Source organism: Aquarana catesbeiana, linkage group LG12 (assembly GCF_042186555.1).
Source record: "Aquarana catesbeiana isolate 2022-GZ linkage group LG12, ASM4218655v1, whole genome shotgun sequence".
Lineage (NCBI taxonomy): Eukaryota > Metazoa > Chordata > Amphibia > Anura > Ranidae > Aquarana > Aquarana catesbeiana.
The window spans coordinates 176,850,012-176,868,927 of record NC_133335.1 but is presented as its reverse complement, the minus strand read 5'-3'; the positions used below and the strand labels follow the sequence as shown (position 1 = coordinate 176,868,927).

At 43.9% G+C, this 18,916-nt stretch overlaps 1 protein-coding gene across 1 annotated transcript in view; it reads left to right on the top strand.

The window, feature by feature from the left end:
* Nucleotides 1–251: 251 nt before the first annotated feature.
* The window catches only part of SEPTIN9 (septin 9), a 405,962-nt gene continuing 387,297 nt past the window's right edge, over nucleotides 252–18,916 (top strand). Inside the window, exon 1 of the mRNA XM_073606240.1 lies at nucleotides 252–407. Within this exon, the coding sequence (XP_073462341.1) occupies nucleotides 386–407 (22 nt within the window). The 5' untranslated portion in view covers nucleotides 252–385. The remainder of the gene's footprint in view (nucleotides 408–18,916) is intronic.

Below are 18,916 nucleotides of genomic sequence, written 5' to 3'. Positions count from 1 at the left end.
ATGAACTTCTCCTACAGCAGCAAAACAAACACTCTGTGAATAGGAGAACACTGGACTCATTGTTGCCTTTCTCAATCCTTGTCCTGCGACAGACTTTCCAGCTGTCAAGGGTTAACTCCTTGTGTGCCTGTGGGCTGGCGGCAAGGGTTAAAGATAGAGCTAAGCGTAAGGTGCCCGTCATACCCTGTGTCTAGGAGTACATTGGTGCATTCCATAACTGTGCACAAGTTCATTAAAGGTGTGTTCCTTCCACCAAATGGGAGTGTACTGGTTGTGAGTGAGTGTGTGTCTCTTGTCTGCTCTCCCCATTCTGTATTTGTCTCTCCTGGGAGCTCAGAATTCCCAGAGGATTGCAGTGGGAGAAAGTGCAAAGCAGTGGAGTGCCATGAGGAAGTCATCGACCTCAGGTAAGGAGAACGCCTTTCTTTGAAACCGTCACAAAAAAACTCAAAAATAGCTCACAAAAGTTTCTTCCTTACACTGATGTTCCTGTGTGTAATATTCATATTGAGAACCAGCAGATTAGTCATTAAAACAAGGGCAGGGGGGGAGTGATTATATACTACAGTCATGATGCCGCAATCATTTGGGGATGAAATTAAAGCTAAAAGAAATCTTTGTTTTGTATTTGCAGCTAATCACGTGTTGTACCCGGGAATTAGGCTCTGATACGTAGAGCTTTACTTTATGATGGCCATACATTCTTCGATTTTTATTATCCAACAGATCAAAACGATCGAATCGGCAAACAAATCGAAGGGCCAATCAATTTAGATCAAATTCAATCGGCCAAATTATTGATGAATCAGCAGCAATTAGATATTGTTCATGAATTCAATCATATTTCAGATTATGAGATTGCATAAAAACTGCTATGTGATCAACAACTTACGATTGTATCTTCCTCCTGTCAATCAAAATCCCCTTCCTGATGTGTGTCACGATCTAATCAATATAGATTGATTATTCCTACCAGGAGTCAGTTGGAAAATAAATTGATCATTTATCAAAGCGTGTATGGCCACCATTACAAGTATCAGCATAGCTCCCAACTGTCCCTGATTTGGAGGGACTGTCCCTTAATTTGGAGGGACTGCCCCTGATTTGGAGGGACTGTCCCTGATTTGGAGGGACTGTCCCTGATTTGGAGGGCTGCCCCTGATTTGGAGGGACTGCCCCTGATTTGGAGGGACTGTCCCTGATTTGGAGGGACTGTCCCTGATTTGGAGCAATGTCCCTCATTCCTCCTCATTTGTCCCTCATTTTGGTCTGATCTCTATAGATGTATATAAAAAGGATTTTTTATCTATCAAAAAGTGTTTTCCAGCGCTAAACCTTTCACATGATTTCTAAATTGCTGCATTTGTAAATTCCAAAAGTCAGTATAAAGGAATAGTAGTGGTAAAAAAAGCACTTGTGGGTTTAACCAATCTTGTTTTTTTTTATACAATTCTCCTTTAAGGGGGTGTGGCAAGGGGTGTGTCCTATGTCTGCATACTTTTGATAGGTGTCCCTTATTTCCATCTCAAAAAGTTGGGAGGTATGTATCAGTGAAAATAGCTATTCTATTCTTCTACTCACATGTGGTATATTCTATGTAAGTGGAAGTGGCTTGTAATTACTGAGAATAACTACTGAGCTTGGAGCAAAGAGGAGGGAAAATGACAGATACTAAGGTTCATCAGCAGGAAATATTGAGAAAAAGCTAAAGGGATTCCTTCAGTTCTTTGTAATAATATATTAAAGCTTTTGCTAGATAGTGCTGCCTTTATAAAATATCCACAGGCATATTAAATCCAAAATCCAGGCAAAAACAATATTGTCGAATTACAAGAGGCATTTGTATTCTTGAATCTTGGTGTGCTTTGTATATTTCTTCCTGATCTGTGTAGTAATCCAGTGTAAAACTTTTCTTCTGTATAGGAGCTTCCTGTAATAAAGACCGGTCACCTCTGCTCTCTCTCCTTGTGCAGGGTGACTGGTCTTGTCTCCGCCCCCTCCTCTACTTTTCTACTGGCAGATTGTTGTGGGAGGAGCCGCTGGTTTCCACCCACAGCTCCAAGCACAGACTATGTACAACACAGTGATGATGTCACTGCTACTTTTACAAGGTGATATCTGGGTTTGTAAATTTATTTGGTGCACGTAAAGTGGATTTTTATCCTTTGTGCTGAAAAATATACAGTAAAACCATGGATTGAGAGTAACTTGGTCTGAGAGTGTTTTGCAAGACAAGCAAAAATTTTTTACAAAATTTGACTTGATAAACAAGTGATGTCTTGATATACAAGTAGCGTAATGTCACAACTGAGTATAAAAAAGTATAGAGGTGCCTCTAAGTGTAGCAGTATGGTTACATTTAATGAAGGTACAACATTTAGCAACTCACATGGTTGATGAGAAAAACAGGCACATCTAAGTATGCAGGCATCTGGGGTAAAGCTGTCCACATAGACCGTCCTCCACACCACCATCAATGTCATCCCTTCCACTCTGCATTCTATGAGCGCTTCAAGCCTCACTTTCGCTCTACTGCAGGGTAGTCTTCCCAGTCGCAATTGCAGACTGACAGCAGTGAGAGCCGGCGGTGCGGAGGACGGTCTATGTGGACAGCTTTACCCCGGATGCCTGCATACTTAGTTGTACGGACTATAAACCGAAGGACTTATGAATAAATGGTTGTGAAACCAATCATCTGATTTTCCATTATTTCTTTTGGGAAAATTTGCTTTGATATACAAGTGCTTTGGATTACAAGCATGTTTCCGGAAAGAATTATGCTCTAAGTCTAAGGTTTTACTGTATATCAAAACTGTTGCTTGACACCTGCCAAACCATGAAATGCACCATTAAAAATATATATTTGCTTTTTTCCCGCCAAGGGATTCGTATACATGTTTATCCAGTCCTGTGCACAGGTTTGTCACATAGTACAGCCTGTTTAGTGACCTCACTTTTCTCAACTGCGGTTAGAACAATAAAGATAGGTCACGTCTCCACCCCAAGTTTGTGATTGGACAGTAAGGGAGCAGCAACAGACTACTGAGAGTCATCTCTATGCTCTATCTGCCTTTCAAAGTTTTCCTCGTCAGCTAACCTGATTGGCTTCAGTTGCTGCCCCTACCTTTCCTGGTCTGATTGCAGCTAAGTAGGGGTTTACAGGTAGCAGATATTGAGTCAAATTATGTTATTTAAATGTACATTTAACGATTTTATTAATTAGTATTATTTTATTCTCTGCTAGAAGGTCAGCTTTAAGGCTAGGGCCCCATTGGTGATATTTAAATGATCAACTGAACTGTTTAATTGCTATAGCATAATTAAATCCTATGTGTGGTGACATCACACTCTCCACCTTGTCCAATCAGAGAATGCTTTGCATTCACTGAGAAAATTTAAAGTGTTCTCTGAATGGCACCTATACCAAGCAGTCAACCTAATGTGTTCAAAATGCAGCAGGGCAGCCACTTGGCACAAGACCCAGGAACAAGTGGAGATCACTGGAATTATGGTGCCTAATACAGAGAATTATAGCTTCTAAAGGGATCCCACAGGTATGGTATATAAATAGCAACAATGGATCAATGTAACAATATCCATACCTGGAATCCTTCTTTAAATAATACATTTTTATAGTGTTACATAGTTACATAGTAGGTGAGGTTGAAAAAAAACACAAGTCCATCAAGTCCAACCTATGTGTGTGATTATGTGTCAGTATTACATTACATATCCCTGTATATTGCGGTCATTCAGGTGATTATCTAATAGTTTCTTGAAGCTATCAATGCTCCCCGCTGAGACCACCGCCTGTGGAAGGGAATTCCACATCCTTGCCGCTCTTACAGTAAAGAACCCTCTACGTAGTTTAAGGTTAAACCTCTTTTCTTCTAATTGTAATGAGTGGCCACGAGTCTTATTAAACTCTCTTCTGCGAAAAAGTTTTATCCCTATTGTGGGGTCACCAGTACAGTATTTGTAAATTGAAATCATATCCCCTCTCAAGCGTCTCTTCTCCAGAGAGAATAAGTTCAGTGCTCGCAACCTTTCCTCATAACTAAGATCCTCCAGACCCTTTATTAGCTTTGTTGCCCTTCTTTGTACTCGCTCCATTTCCAGTACGTCCCTCCTGAGGACTGGTGCCCAGAACTGGACAGCATACTCCAGGTGCGGCCGGACCAGAGTCTTGTAGAGCGGGAGAATTATTGTTTTATCTCTGCAGTTGATCCCCCTTTTAATGCATGCCAATATTCTGTTTGCTTTATTAGCAGCAGCTTGGCATTGCATGCCATTGCTGAGCCTATCATCTACTAAGACCCCCAGGTCCCTTTCCATCCTAGATTCCCCCAGAGGTTCTCCCCCCAGTGTATAGATTGCATTCATATTTTTGCCACCCAAATGCATTATTTCACATTTTTCTACATTGAACCTCATTTGCCATGTAGTCGCCCACCCCATTAATTTGTTCAGGTCTTTTTGCAAGATTTTCACATCCTGTGGAGAAGTTATTGCCCTGCTTAGCTTAGTATCGTCTGCAAATACAGAGATTGAACTGTTTATCCCATCCTCCAGGTCGTTTATGAACAAATTAAATAGGATTGGTCCACGCAAAGAACCCTGGGGAACCCCACTACCCACCCCTGACCATTCTGAGTACTCCCCATTTATCACCACCCTCTGAACACGCCCTTGTAGCCAGTTTTCAATCCATGTACTCACCCTATGGTCCATGCCAACGCACCTTATTTTGTACAGTAAACGTTTATGGGGAACTGTGTCAAATGCTTTTGCAAAATCCAGATACACCACGTCTACGGGCCTTCCTTTATCTAGATGGCAACTCACCTCCTCATAGAAGGTTAATAGATTGGTTTGGCAAGAACGATTCTTCATGAATCCATGCTGATTACTGCTAATGATATCATTCTTATTACTAAAATCTTGTATATAGTCCCTTATCATCCCCTCCAAGAGTTTACATACTATTGATGTTAGGCTAACTGGTCTGTAATTCCCAGGGATGTTTTTTGGGCCCTTTTTAAATATTGGTGCTACATTGGCTTTTCTCCAATCAGCTGGTACCATTCCAGTCAATAGACTGTCTGTAAAAATTAGGAACAACGGTCTGGCAATCACCTGACTGAGTTCCCTAAGTACCCTCGGATGCAAGCCATCTCATAGTGTTCTATACATCAAGCCAAAAAAAGGGACATCTGAGGAAAAAAGAGAGACAGAGAGATTTAGTTCCAAATGAGGGAAAGTCCCACCAAATAAGTGACAGCTGGGAGTTTTGATCTATGGGGGCCCCAGTACAACGAACTTCCCGCACACTGGTGCAGACTCAAAAGTTGGCTCCCCGGAGGACACCGCAGGCTCGTCTCCCAGGCCTCCTGTCAGATAGAGATCTCCTCCAGGGAGCCCATGGAGCAGAGGATACGCCCTCCCGCACTGATCGTCCTGTCCATGCTGCTGCTAGAGGGAGCCCGGGCGGCCATGGACGAGTACTCGGAGAGCAGTTTTCAACATAATTGTGGACTCAATGTTTCCCACCAGAGGAGTACTACAGTGAGGGAAAAAAGTATTTGATCCCCTGCTGATTTTGTACGTTTGCCCGCTGAGAAAGAAATGATCAGTCTAGCATTTTATTGGTAGGTTTATTTTAACAATGAGAGACAGAATAAGAAAAATATCCAGAAAAACACATTTTAAAAAAGTTATAAATTATTTGCATTTTAATGAGTGAAATAAGTAGGGGTGCACCGAATGGGTTTTTTGGTGCCGAAATGAAAAATACACTAGGCCGAAAACCGAAACCGATACCGAAAATGACCGATACTGAAAATGACTGTTTTTAAAAAAAAATTTTATACAGGAGATGGTCAGAGACTGGGGACATGCTCCAGGAGATGGTCAGAGACTGCGAACATAATACAGGAGATGATAAGAGACTGCAGACATGGTACAAGAGATGGTCAGAGACTGCAGACATGTTACAGGAGATGGTCAGAGACTGGGGACATGTACAGGAGATGGTCAGAGACTACAGACATAGTACTGGAGATAGTCAGAGATTGCAGACATAGTACAGGAGATGGTCAGAGACTGCAGACATGATACAGGAGATGGTCAGAGACTGGGGACATGGTACAGGAGATGGTCAGAGACTGTGGACATGGCTCAGGAGATGGTCAGAGACTGCAGACATGATATAAGAGATCAATCCAGCCTCACCAGTGCCGTCAGATGCAGCCAGCCTGTGTGTCCCCAGTGCAGCCTGCCTGTGTGTCCCCAGTTCAGCCTGCCTGTGTATCCCCAGTGCAGCCAGCCTGTGTGTCCCCAGTGCAGCCTGCCTGTGTGTCCCCAGTTCAGCCAGCCTGTGTGTCCCCAGTGCAGCCAGCCTGTGTATGCCCAGTGCAGCCAGCCTGTGTGTCCCCAGTGCAGCCAGCCTGTGTGTCCCCAGTTCAGCCAGCCTATGTGTCCCCAGTTCAGCCAGCCTGTGTGTCCCCAGTGCAGCCAGCCTGTGTATGCCCAGTGCAGCCAGCCTGTGTGTCCCCAGTGCAGCCAGCCTGTGTGTCCCCAGTGCAGCCAGCCTGTGTGTCCCCAGTGCAGCCAGCCTGTGTGTCCCCAGTGCAGCCTTGCCTGTGCAGGGGAAGAGAGAGGAGAGCCGCCGCCAGGTTGATTAGAGCACCGGGAACATAACAGCTTTCATTTCAATAGCTGTGTGTTCCCCGTCGCGTGCCGTCACATACAGCCCCTCCCCCCTGTCCGGGGAACTTTGATAGATCACCCGTCCCAGGATTGGATGGGTGATCTGTCTATCAAAGTGCCCGGACAAGGGAGAGGGGCTGTATGTGACGGCGCACTGCGGGGAACAAACAGCTATTGAAATGAAAGCTGTGATGTTACCGGTGCTCTAATCAACCAGGCGGCGGCTCTCCTCTCTCTTCTGCGCTATACGACACCCCCGTAATGGGCGGCACTAGGGGCGGGGGGCAGAGCCTCACCCAGGCCCCACCCCATTTCCGGCTCTATTATCGGCCTTTTTTCTCTTTCGGCAAATTGCCGAAAAGGCCATTTTCGGTCGATATGTTTCAGCCGCCGAAATTTCTGTGCATTCCTAGAAATAAGTATTTGACCCTTCGCAGAACGTGACTTAGTACTTGGTGGCAAAACCCTTGTTGGCAATCACAGAGGTCAGACGTTTCTTGTAGTTGGCCACCAGGTTTGCACACATCTCAGAGGGATTTTGCCCCACTCCTCTTTGCAGATCCTCTCCAAGTCATTAAGGTGTTAAGGCTGACATTTGGCAACTCAAACCTTCAGCTCCCTTCACATATTTTCTATGGAATTAAGGTCTGGAGACTGGCTAGGTCACTCCAGGACCATAATGTACTTTCTTTTGAGGCACTCCTTTGTTGCCTTGGCCATGTGTTTTGGGTCATTGTCATGCTGGAATACCCATCCACTACCCATTTTCAATGCCCTGGCTCAGGGAAGGAGGTTCTCATCCAAGATTTGATGGTAGATGGCTCCGTCTATTATCCCTTTGATGCGCTGAAGTTGTCCTGTCCCCTTAGCAGAAAAACACCCCCAAAGCATAATGTTTCCACCTCAATGTTTGACGGTGAGGATGGTGTACTTGGGGTCATAGGCAGCATTGCTCCTCCTCCAAACACAGCGAGTTGAGTTGATGCCAAAGAGCTCGATTTTGGTCTCATCTTACCACAACACATTCACCCAGTTTTCCTCTGAAACTTCAGACAGGCTTGTACATGTGTTTTCTTGAGCAGGGGGACCTTGCGGGTGCTGCAGGATTTCAGTCCTTCACGGCGTAGTGTGTTACCAAATGTTTTTTTGGTCACTATGGTCCCAGCTGCCTTGAGATCATTGACAAGATTCTCCCATGTAGTTCCAGGCTGATTCCTCTCCCTTCTCATGATTATTGAAACTCCACGAGGTGAGATCTTGCATGGAGCCCCAGACCGAGGGAGATTGACAGTTATTTTGTGTTTCTTCCATTTGAAAATAATCCCACCAACTGTTGTCACCCTCTCACCAAGCTGCTTGGCAATGGTCTTGTACCCATTCCAGCCTTGTGTAGGTGTACAATCTTGTCCCTGACATCCTTGGACAGCTCTTTGGTCTTGGCCATAGTGGAGAGATTGGAATCTGATTGATTCATTCTGTGGACAGGTGTCTTTTTATACAGGTAACGAGCTGAGATTAGGAGCACTTCCTTTTAAGAGTGTGCTCGTTACCTGTATATAAGACACCTGGGAGCCAGAAATCTTGCTGATTGATAGGGGATAAAATACTTATTTCACTCATTGAAATGCGTTTTTATGGATAATTTTGTTGTTATTCTGTCTCTCACTGTTAAAATAAACCTACCATTAAAATTATAGACTGATCATTTCTTTGTCAGTGGGCAAACAAACAAAATCAGCGGGGGATCAAATACCTTTTCCACTCACTGTATGTGCAGACCTGAGTCACCAAGCCCTGCCACCTGTGACAGTGGACAGCCCCATCTCCAGCACAGCACCAACTTCCTCACTGACTACAACAACCAGGTGCACAGGATAAGGTGGCACAGCCAGACCATGCTGCCCAGGTTCCAGTACCTGCTCTCCATCGACCTCGCTTTGCACCTCAGTGAGTGAGAAAGACCCATCTTCTCCATACAGCAGTCCATCTCCCCAGGGACCAGGGACCCCATTAACAGGTCATACTGGCTGGCAGGGCTGGCACCAGCTGATCTATGGTGCCAGAATAGTGGAGGGGGGGCAGTGAAATCCAAATCCCCAGGCACTTGTGGATGGGGTTGTGTGTGTGCAGCAGTACAAGCACTGGGTGGCTGAAGGCCCAGGGATTTACCACCAGCGTAGGATGGTTACGCAACAGTACCAGTGCAGGATGGCACAGCAGTACATGTGGAGTGGGGTAGCAGTACCAGCGCGGGGTGGCTGAAGCACAGGAGGGGGCTAGCAGTACCAGTGTGGAGTGGCTGGAGAAAGGTGGTGGGGTGGGCTAGCAGTACCAATGTGGGGTGGTTGGAGAAAGGTGGTGGGGGTGGGCTAGCAGTTCCAACGTGGGGTGGCTGGAGGACGGGGGGGGGGGGTACAGCAGTACCAGTATGGAGGATGGGGGTGGGAGGGTTGCCAAAATGCACCTTTGTCTATGTAGACAAAAATTCTTGCATGGGTGGTAACAGCCACATGAGTATGCACTGCTTAGCTTCTCATCACTCTCTTCTCCATTGACCTGAACAGAAGAGTTCAGTAGAGCCAGACCTGTGCATGGTTCCAGAGGGCAGTCTAACTTGTACTTGTATAGCTGACCACCATTGTATGTATGTGAGCCTTTAGTTTATTTGCCTGTCTATGATAGACATTTGTTTTACTTTACTTTCACTCAAAAGTAAACCTGTCAAATCTGAGAAATTCAGACATAACGTACGCCGAAAAATATATAAGCAGAGGTTACTTTCAGTGAAAACAGAACGTCAAAACAATCAGTAGATCCAGGGATAAAGAAAGCTGATGTTACAAGTAAAACTTGAGGGGTTTTTTTTGTCAAATCTGAGCTTGGCCCCACCTCTTCCATCTTCCAATTGGGCAATAAATGTGATTGTCAGCCTCGGTGACTAATAGAGAGGCTTGACAGATGGAAGAGGCAGATTCAAGCGCAACTTTTTCAGCAGTCTGGCTTTGCACGTAACTAAAGCTGCATGCATCTCTAGATCCACGGATTGTTTTGATATGAGATTATCACTGAAGCTAACCTCTGTTTAAGTATTTTTTTCCAGCATGTGATCAGTTTCCTAGCTCAGATTTCTGATATGTTTGCTTTAAAGTGTGTCTAAAGAGTTTTCTTTCAACCACTTGCTTACTGGGCACCTAAACCCCCCTCCTGCCCAGACCAATTTTCAGCTTTTAGCACTGTCACTCTTTGAATGACAATTGCGCGGCCATACAACACTGTACCCAAATGAAATTTTTATCATTTTTTTCTTTTGGTGGTATTTGATCACCTCTGGGTTATTTATTTTTTGTTAAAAAAATTAAAAAACACCATTTTTTTTTTTAATTCAAAACAGTTTTATATTTTGTTGATAAATTTTGCAAACAGGTAATTTTTCTCCTTCATTGATGTACGCTGATGAGGCTACACTGATGGGCTCTGATAGGCTGCATTGATGGGCACTGATAAGGCGGCACTGGTGGGCACTGATGAGGTGGCACTGGTGGGCACTGATAGGTGGCATTGGTGAGCACTGAGAAGTGGCACTGATGGGCGGCACTAAAGGGCATTGATAGGTGGCACTGAAGGACACTAATAGGTGGCACTGATAGCTGGCACTGATGGGTGGCAGTGATGGGCACTGATGGGTGGCAGTGATGGGCACTGATCGGCACTGGATTGGCACCACTGGTGGGCACTGATAGGTGGCACTCGTGGGCATTGATAGGTGACACTGATTGCTGGCACTTATGTACTGGTGGGCACTGATTGGTGGGCACTGTGGGCACTGATTCGTGGCACTGACAGGGGCACATATGAGGCAGCTTCGCCTCTTCCTCTTCAGGACTGATGTCCCTTCAACAGAAGCCGGTGATCGGCTTTTTTTTCTCCTCACGCTATGAGCGTGAGAAGAAAAAAAAACGATTACGATCTTCTGTTTACATCACGTGATCAGCTGTCATTGGCTGACAGATCAACCCTCTGTGATCACTGAGTCTCATTGACTCGGTTGATCACAGCGCGTACCGTGCGCAACCTTTAGGGGGCGTGGCGAGTGTGCAAAGGGGAGGATGTCTATTGACGGCCTCCCAGGAAAGCAGATCTGCGCTGTAGCCATCATTCAACTATAGCACGGATCTGAAGGGGTTCATTTTGGATCAAGAAGAGAATGGTCAAACCCCTGTCAGTGTTTTTCTTTCTGTCATTGGGGAGATGCTCTTGTATTTCCTGCCCAAGAGACACAGCAGAAAGAGAACAGAATCATCTTGAGGGAGGAAAATTCCCCTCTTATCTTATCCCGAAACAGGTATTGCTGCTATACAATTTCTCCTTGCCTTCTATCTTACAGATAACTGTAAAATTTTGGATTTTTCCTCACTTTATGTCCCTATGACTGTGGTCACCAGGACCAATGGAGCCAATGACAGCAAATGTTGTTCAAAGATATACTTTAAAATGAATCGCTTGTAAGATCTATAATCCTGTAGTACTCCAATACTCGTTTGCACCCCTCTGTAATGCCTGGTACACACAATGAGATTATCAGACGAATGATCGTCCGTTTTTATTTTTTTGCATGCTAATCTCAGATCGAACCTGAAGAGTTTACTAAAGTCATGAAAATTCTCGTACCACAGAATAAAAATTTGGAAGTGAAGTAATGTGTTGTAGCATATTTGTATTGCATTTTCGAACAACAACTATACCGATTAAACGCATGTCTGATCGGATAATATCAGATGAACTGTCATGTACTAACGATCTGATTATCGTGCGATCGATCCTAAAGCGGTATTTTTCGTACGATTTTCTGATCGTGTGTACTGGGCTTAGATATACACTGTCTTTTTTGGGTATGGAGGATCATGTGACCTTCTCCCAAGATCCAATGCTTGTGCCTGTGCATTCAATCTCCAGGCTTGAACATTGACACAAGTAGTAAGTGGAACTTCACTCTCTCAATCAACATTGACTATTTTTAATCATTATGCTGCTATGCTGTATTAGTACATGCAGTTGTGCTCATACGTTTACATACCCTGGCAGAATTTATGATTTCTTGCCCATTTTTCAGAGAATATGAATGATAACACACAAACTTTTCTTTCACTCATGGTTAGTGTTTGGGTGAAACCACTTATTATCAATCAACTGTGTTTACTCTTTTTAAATCATAATCACAACAGAAACTACCCAAATGACCCTGATCAAAAAAGTTTACATACCCTGGTGATTTTGACCTGATAACATGCATGCAAGTTGACACAAAGGGGTTTGAATGGCTATTAAAGGTAACCATCCTCACCTGTGATCTGTTTGCTTGTAATTAGTGTGTGTGTGTGTAAAAGGTCAATGAGTTCCTGGACTCCTGACAGACCCTTGCATCATTCATCCAGTGCTGCACTGATGTTTCTGGATTCTGAGTCATGGGGAAAGCAAAAGAATTGTCAAAGGATCTGCGGGAAAAGGTAGTTGAACTGTATAAAACAGGAAAGGGATATAAAAAGATATCCAAGGAATTAAGAATGCCAATCAGCAGTGTTCAAACCCAAATCAAGAAGTGGAAACTGAAGGGTTCTGTTGAAACCAAACCACGGTCAGGTAGACCAACTAAAATTTCAGCCACAACTGCCAGGAAAATTGTTCGGGATGCAAAGAAAAACCCACAAATAAATTCAGGTGAAATACAGGACTCTGAAAACATGTGGTGTGGCTGTTTCAAGATGCAAAATCAGGAGGCACTTAAAGAAAGATAGGCTGCTTGGTCAAGTCGCCAGAAGAAAGCCATTACTACGCAAATGCCACTAAGTATCCCGCTAACAATATGCCAAACAGCACAGAGACAAGCCTCAAACCTTCTGGCACAAAGTAATTTGGAGTGATGAGACCAAAATTTAGATTTTTAGCCACAACCATAAACGCTTCATTTAGAGAGGAGTCAACAAGGCCTATGATGAAAGGTACACCATTCCTACTGTGAAACACGGAGGTGGATCGCTGATGTTTTAGGGATGTGTGAGCTACAAAGGCACAGGAAATTTGGTCAAAATTGATGGCAAGATGAATGCATGTTATCAAAAAATACTGGAGGAACATTTGCATTCATCAGCCAGGAAGCTGCACATGAGACAGACTTAGACATTCCAACATGACAATGATCCAAAACACAAGGCCAAGTCGACCTGTCATTGGCTACAGCAGAATAAAGTGAAGGTTCTGGAGTGGCCATCTCAGTCTCCTGACCTCAATATCATTGAGCCACTCTGGGAAGATCTCAAATGTGCAATTCATGCAAGACAGCCCAAGAATTTACAGGAACTGGAGGCTTTTTGCCAAGAGGAATGGGCAGCTTTACCATCTGAGCAGATAAAGAGCCTCATCCACAAATACCACAAAAGACTTCAAGCTGTCATTGATGTTAAAGGGGGCAATACACGGTAATAAGAACGGGGTATGTAAACTTTTGATCAGGGTCATTTGGATAGTTTCTGTTGTTATTATGATTTAAAAAGAGTAAGTTGATTGATAATAAATGGCTTCAGCCAAACACTAACCATGAGTGAAAGAAAAGTTTTTGTGTTATCATTTATATTCTCTGAAAAATGGCCAAGAAGTCATAAATGCTGTTAGGGAATGTAAACTTATGAGTACAACTGTAGATAGGAAAGTATATCATTCATTTAAGTTGCATGGCAGCAGCAAATGAGAACCTAGATATCTGTCTGCAGGTGTTTCCTACCACTTCTTAGTAGCTTGTAACTCTACTGCTGTTGAGGAGCTATAAGTCCCAACGTGTTCTGCAAGCTTTTGGTGGCCAACACATGCTAGGATTATTAGTTCCATCCTTGCTCAAAAGGCAGCTGCAAAATCCATTAAGAGCCCTGCACATAATGAAAGGAAGTTCTTAATGGATGTATAAAAAGTTTTATCCAATATCATGGTTTGAAGTACAGTATAGAGAATCATCTGGTACAGTAACACACATCTTATTCCCCAGTGCAGTAACAAACACATATTAATACACATAGTTAGGTTACATAATGTTACATAAATAGCAAGCCCCGACGCGTTTCGACCTGTATATGGTCTCTTCAGGGGGACAGTTGGATCTAAAAAAGAATTACATAAATTAAATTCAAATAGATAAATATATATATTATTGTGCATCACTTGGATTAAACCAAGATAATGAGTCTTTACCGCTAAGTGGTGGAATGGGTGTTCTCTAGTCCAGGATATGTGCTGAGGGCCAATGGAAACACCGGAGGGCTCGGGGGGCCACCCTCACTCTCCCAGGAGAGCCAGCCTCAAGGGGCTTACAAGGAGCCACACTTAGCGCGCCCCCCGGGAGGGGGGGGGGAAGGGGAGATGAGGGGGAGGAGCCCACACCTGCAACAGAAACCCAAGAATAGCCATGTATTAGTTAGAGGAAGTTTGATAATTAACTTGGTAATGTACTGAGTGTTTCCAATTTGTCTATGTGGAGACTGGCGTTGGATAGGATTTTTACTATGTAAATATATTGAAATGTTAATTCCATTCCATAAATATAATCGATAAGATTTAATGATCGTGTGATCCAACAGTGCAGTGGTATGGTAGGTCTATTATACTATTGTAATGGATAGGTAAATAAGAAGGATAGAATGGGTGAAAAAGAGGGGAAAAGATGTGTGTGTGGAAAAAAAAAAAAAAAAACCACAGCAACAACGATGGCCTAAATGGAGAGGAGTGCATTATGTGGTGGAGAATGGTGTGAATGAGATGGTGCATGGTGTGGTAACATGACATGGTGCTTGCTTGGTGCCTACTGTGTGAAAACAAAAATGAAAAGTAAACTAAAAAAAAAGTCTAAAAGTAAGTGAAAAGCCAATCAAAATGTGAAAGTGTGTATGTAGGATGGTGGAAAGTGCTGTGTGGAATGAAAGTGAAATAACAAAAAGTTTACCTTATCAGTTGTATAAATCGTGTAGGCTGGAGGTAATGTTGGACTTGTTGATAGGTTCAATGTGATAAGCTTGGTGGCGATCATGCAAAAATAAAGGCTCTAGTGTAGAAAGAACCTAGCAGCAGTAGCATTCATCCTGGCCTGTAGGAGATCATGATCTGATTATCAGGCCTCCAGTCTCCCTTTATATCCAAATTCAGGCAAATGGGATAATCATGTGCAGGTGCAAACCCCCCACCCACACCGCCCCCAAGAAAAAAAAAAAAAAAAAACGGAGGGATTGGCGCTGGAACCGCTGATGGAGCGGCCCCGGTGTGGCTCCCTCGGCGTCCCGGAAGGCCAACAGGCCCCGACCACTGTCGTCATCTCCGCCGCAATGCGCGTGACGTCATGACGTTGTGCGCAAGCCGGGCCCTTACAGGCATGCGCACTCCGCCAAACGTCCGGAGATGAACACGGGACGCCGCCGGCAGGATAGAGCTCACCTTAACTGCAGCGGTGAGCAAAAAAGGGGGCACGCAAAGGAATTCGCATGCCCCCCCCCCTTTTCCTGCCGGGAAGCCGCGAGGGGTCAGACTCACCCCAAGAAGGGAGAGGGGGCACCACCAACACCCGCCAGTCCAAAAAACGGCCCTCAAAACAAAAACAAAATACTGGGGATGGTGTCAGTAGGACATGAATAACTGACTTCATGAGATCACCAACATAGCACACAGCAAATGTTGATGGTCTGATATGTTTTTTGTTTATTTTTGCATTTTTGACATTTTTGACATTTTTTACATGGGCTGTGTGTTGGTTCCAGGTCCCCACGTTCCTGCATCGAATGTCAGTATGAGAATAGATAGAATATAAATAAAATTTGTCAGCAATTGCCATATAAGGCAATTGAATATCATGCAGTGTGGGGGTCTAAGTTAGATTCCCCCTCATGCATGGGGTTGTTAGAAGTTGACCGAGTGGGAACAATTGATTAACAATGTGCAGGATACGTGAAGAGAAGGAAACACACAGCCCATGTCTTATCTCTAATGTGTCAAGGTGGGGAGGGGTGTTTAACCACCCAAAATTGAAATATGAAAAAAGGAAGACACATATAAAAGAGACAAGAAAGGCTGCGCACCCCGGAATTGGATTAAAGAAAAATTGTTTTCCCCATGGGGCTTTAAAACAGCAATGCACATAATGAAAGGAAGTTCTTAATGGATGTATAAAAAGTTTTATCCAATATCATGGTTTGAAGTACAGTATAGAGAATCATCTGGTACAGTAACACACATCTTATTCCCCAGTGCAGTAACAAACACATATTAATACACATAGTTAGGTTACATAATGTTACATAAATAGCAAGCCCCGACGCGTTTCGACCTGTATATGGTCTCTTCAGGGGGACAGTTGGATCTAAAAAAGAATTACATAAATTAAATTCAAATAGATAAATATATATATTATTGTGCATCACTTGGATTAAACCAAGATAATGAGTCTTTACCGCTAAGTGGTGGAATGGGTGTTCTCTAGATCAGGATATGTGCTGAGGGCCAATGGAAACACCGGAGGGCTCGGGGGGGCCACCCTCACTCTCCCAGGAGAGCCAGCCTCAAGGGGCTTACAAGGAGCCACACTTAGCGTGCCCCCCGGGAGGGGGGGGGAGGGGAGATAAGGGGGAGGAGCCCACACCTGCAACAGAAACCCAAGAATAGCCATGTATTAGTTAGAGGAAGTTTGATAATTAACTTGGTAATGTACTGAGTGTTTCCAATTTGTCTATGTGGAGACTGGCGTTGGATAGGATTTTTACTATGTAAATATATTGAAATGTTAATTCCATTCCATAAATATAATCGATAAGATTTAATGATCGTGTGATCCAACAGTGCAGTGGTATGGTAGGTCTATTATACTATTGTAATGGATAGGTAAATAAGAAGGATAGAATGGGTGAAAAAGAGGGGAAAAGATGTGTGTGTGGTTCTTTCTACACTAGAGCCTTTATTTTTGCATGATCGCCACCAAGCTTATCACATTGAACCTATCAACAAGTCCAACATTACCTCCAGCCTACACGATTTATACAACTGATAAGGTAAACTTTTTGTTATTTCACCTTCATTCCACACAGCACTTTCCACCATCCTACATACACACTTTCACATTTTGATTGGCTTTTCACTTACTTTTAGACTTTTTTTTTTAGTTTACTTTTCATTTTTGTTTTCACACAGTAGGCACCAAGCAAGCACCATGTCATGTTACCACACCATGCACCATCTCATTCACACCATTCTCCACCACATAATGCACTCCTCTCCATTTAGGCCATCGTTGTTGCTGTGGTTTTTTTTTTTTTTTTTTTTCCACACACACATCTTTTCCCCTCTTTTTCACCCATTCTATCCTTCTTATTTACCTATCCATTACAATAGTATAATAGACCTACCATACCACTGCACTGTTGGATCACACGATCATTAAATCTTATCGATTATATTTATGGAATGGAATTAACATTTCAATATATTTACATAGTAAAAATCCTATCCAACGCCAGTCTCCACATAGACAAATTGGAAACACTCAGTACATTACCAAGTTAATTATCAAACTTCCTCTAACTAATACATGGCTATTCTTGGGTTTCTGTTGCAGGTGTGGGCTCCTCCCCCTCATCTCCCCTTCCCCCCCCCCCCGGGGGGGCGCGCTAAGTGTGGCTCCTTGTAAGCCCCTTGAGGCTGGCTCTCCTGGGAGAGTGAGGGTGGCCCCCCGAGCCCTCCGGTGTTTCCATTGGCCCTCAGCACATATCCTGGACTAGAGAACACCCATTCCACCACTTAGCGGTAAAGACTCATTATCTTGGTTTAATCCAAGTGATGCACAATAATATATATATTTATCTATTTGAATTTAATTTATGTAATTCTTTTTTAGATCCAACTGTCCCCCTGAAGAGACCATATACAGGTCGAAACGCGTCGGGGCTTGCTATTTATGTAACATTATGTAACCTAACTATGTGTATTAATATGTGTTTGTTACTGCACTGGGGAATAAGATGTGTGTTACTGTACCAGATGATTCTCTATACTGTACTTCAAACCATGATATTGGATAAAACTTTTTATACATCCATTAAGAACTTCCTTTCATTATGTGCATTGCTGTTTTAAAGCCCCATGGGGAAAATAATTTTTCTTTAATCCAATTCCGGGGTGCGCAGCCTTTCTTGTCTCTTTTATATGTGTCTTTCTTTTTTCATAATCCATTAAGAGCCCTTTCACACTGAAAGCTTTTCAGTGGCGCTTTACTGTCGTTTTATCGGCGCTATTCGGCCGCTAGAGGGGGTTAAAACTGCCCGCAAAACAGCACTGCAGTGGCGCTTTGCCGGCGGTACGGCGGCGCTGCCCATTGATTTCAATGGGCAGGGGAGCTTTAGGGGCGGTGTATTCACGGCTCCTACAGCGCTGCAAAGAGGTGCTTGCAGGACTTTTTGTGATGCCCTGCCAGCGCAGTGCTTTCACACTGGGATTGCAGCTGAGGCTTTTTTCAGGTGCTTTACAGGCACTATTTTTAGCGCTAATGCGCCTGAAAAATGCCTCCAGTGTGAAAGGGGTCTTACTGTTGCTTTTTCATGCCTCTCACAGAGCTTTATTATAGTCTTATAGGGAGTCTTCAGATGATGACTTGTTTCTATCGGAGCAGTTTCCAGCTCTGCCATCCTTATCCTTACTTCAGCATTTAATGAGTCAATGACCATGTTCGTATGTCTCCGGACCCCTGATATACACATGCTTGTTCTGGATCAGTGAGCAGAGTAAAAGGATCAGGATGACAGCCCTGAAGCATCTCCATATTTCTCTCCGGACAGGTTCCTTTAACCACAGGCCGAATGTTGGGAGACAACGGCCGGTTAAAAAGAAAAAAATGCCCAACATTTGGCCAGTGTGTATGCCGGTCTGCCCGACAGAAGCCGTTCGGCCAGCTTCTGTCAGATGTGCATGCTGGAAAACCTGGAGCTGACCGACTCTCGATCAGCACTCTCAGCCAATGGCAGAGAGTGCTGATCGGAGTCTTCTGGCGTGAGGGGGGGGGGGACGCGTCTCCCTGTCAGAACACAACAGCTCAGCGGGGGAGATCGCTGAACTAACCTCGCATGGTTAGTACAGCGGCTCTGATCAGAACTGTCAGTTTTTTTCATGCAACCAGCTGAAATGCAAAAAGATA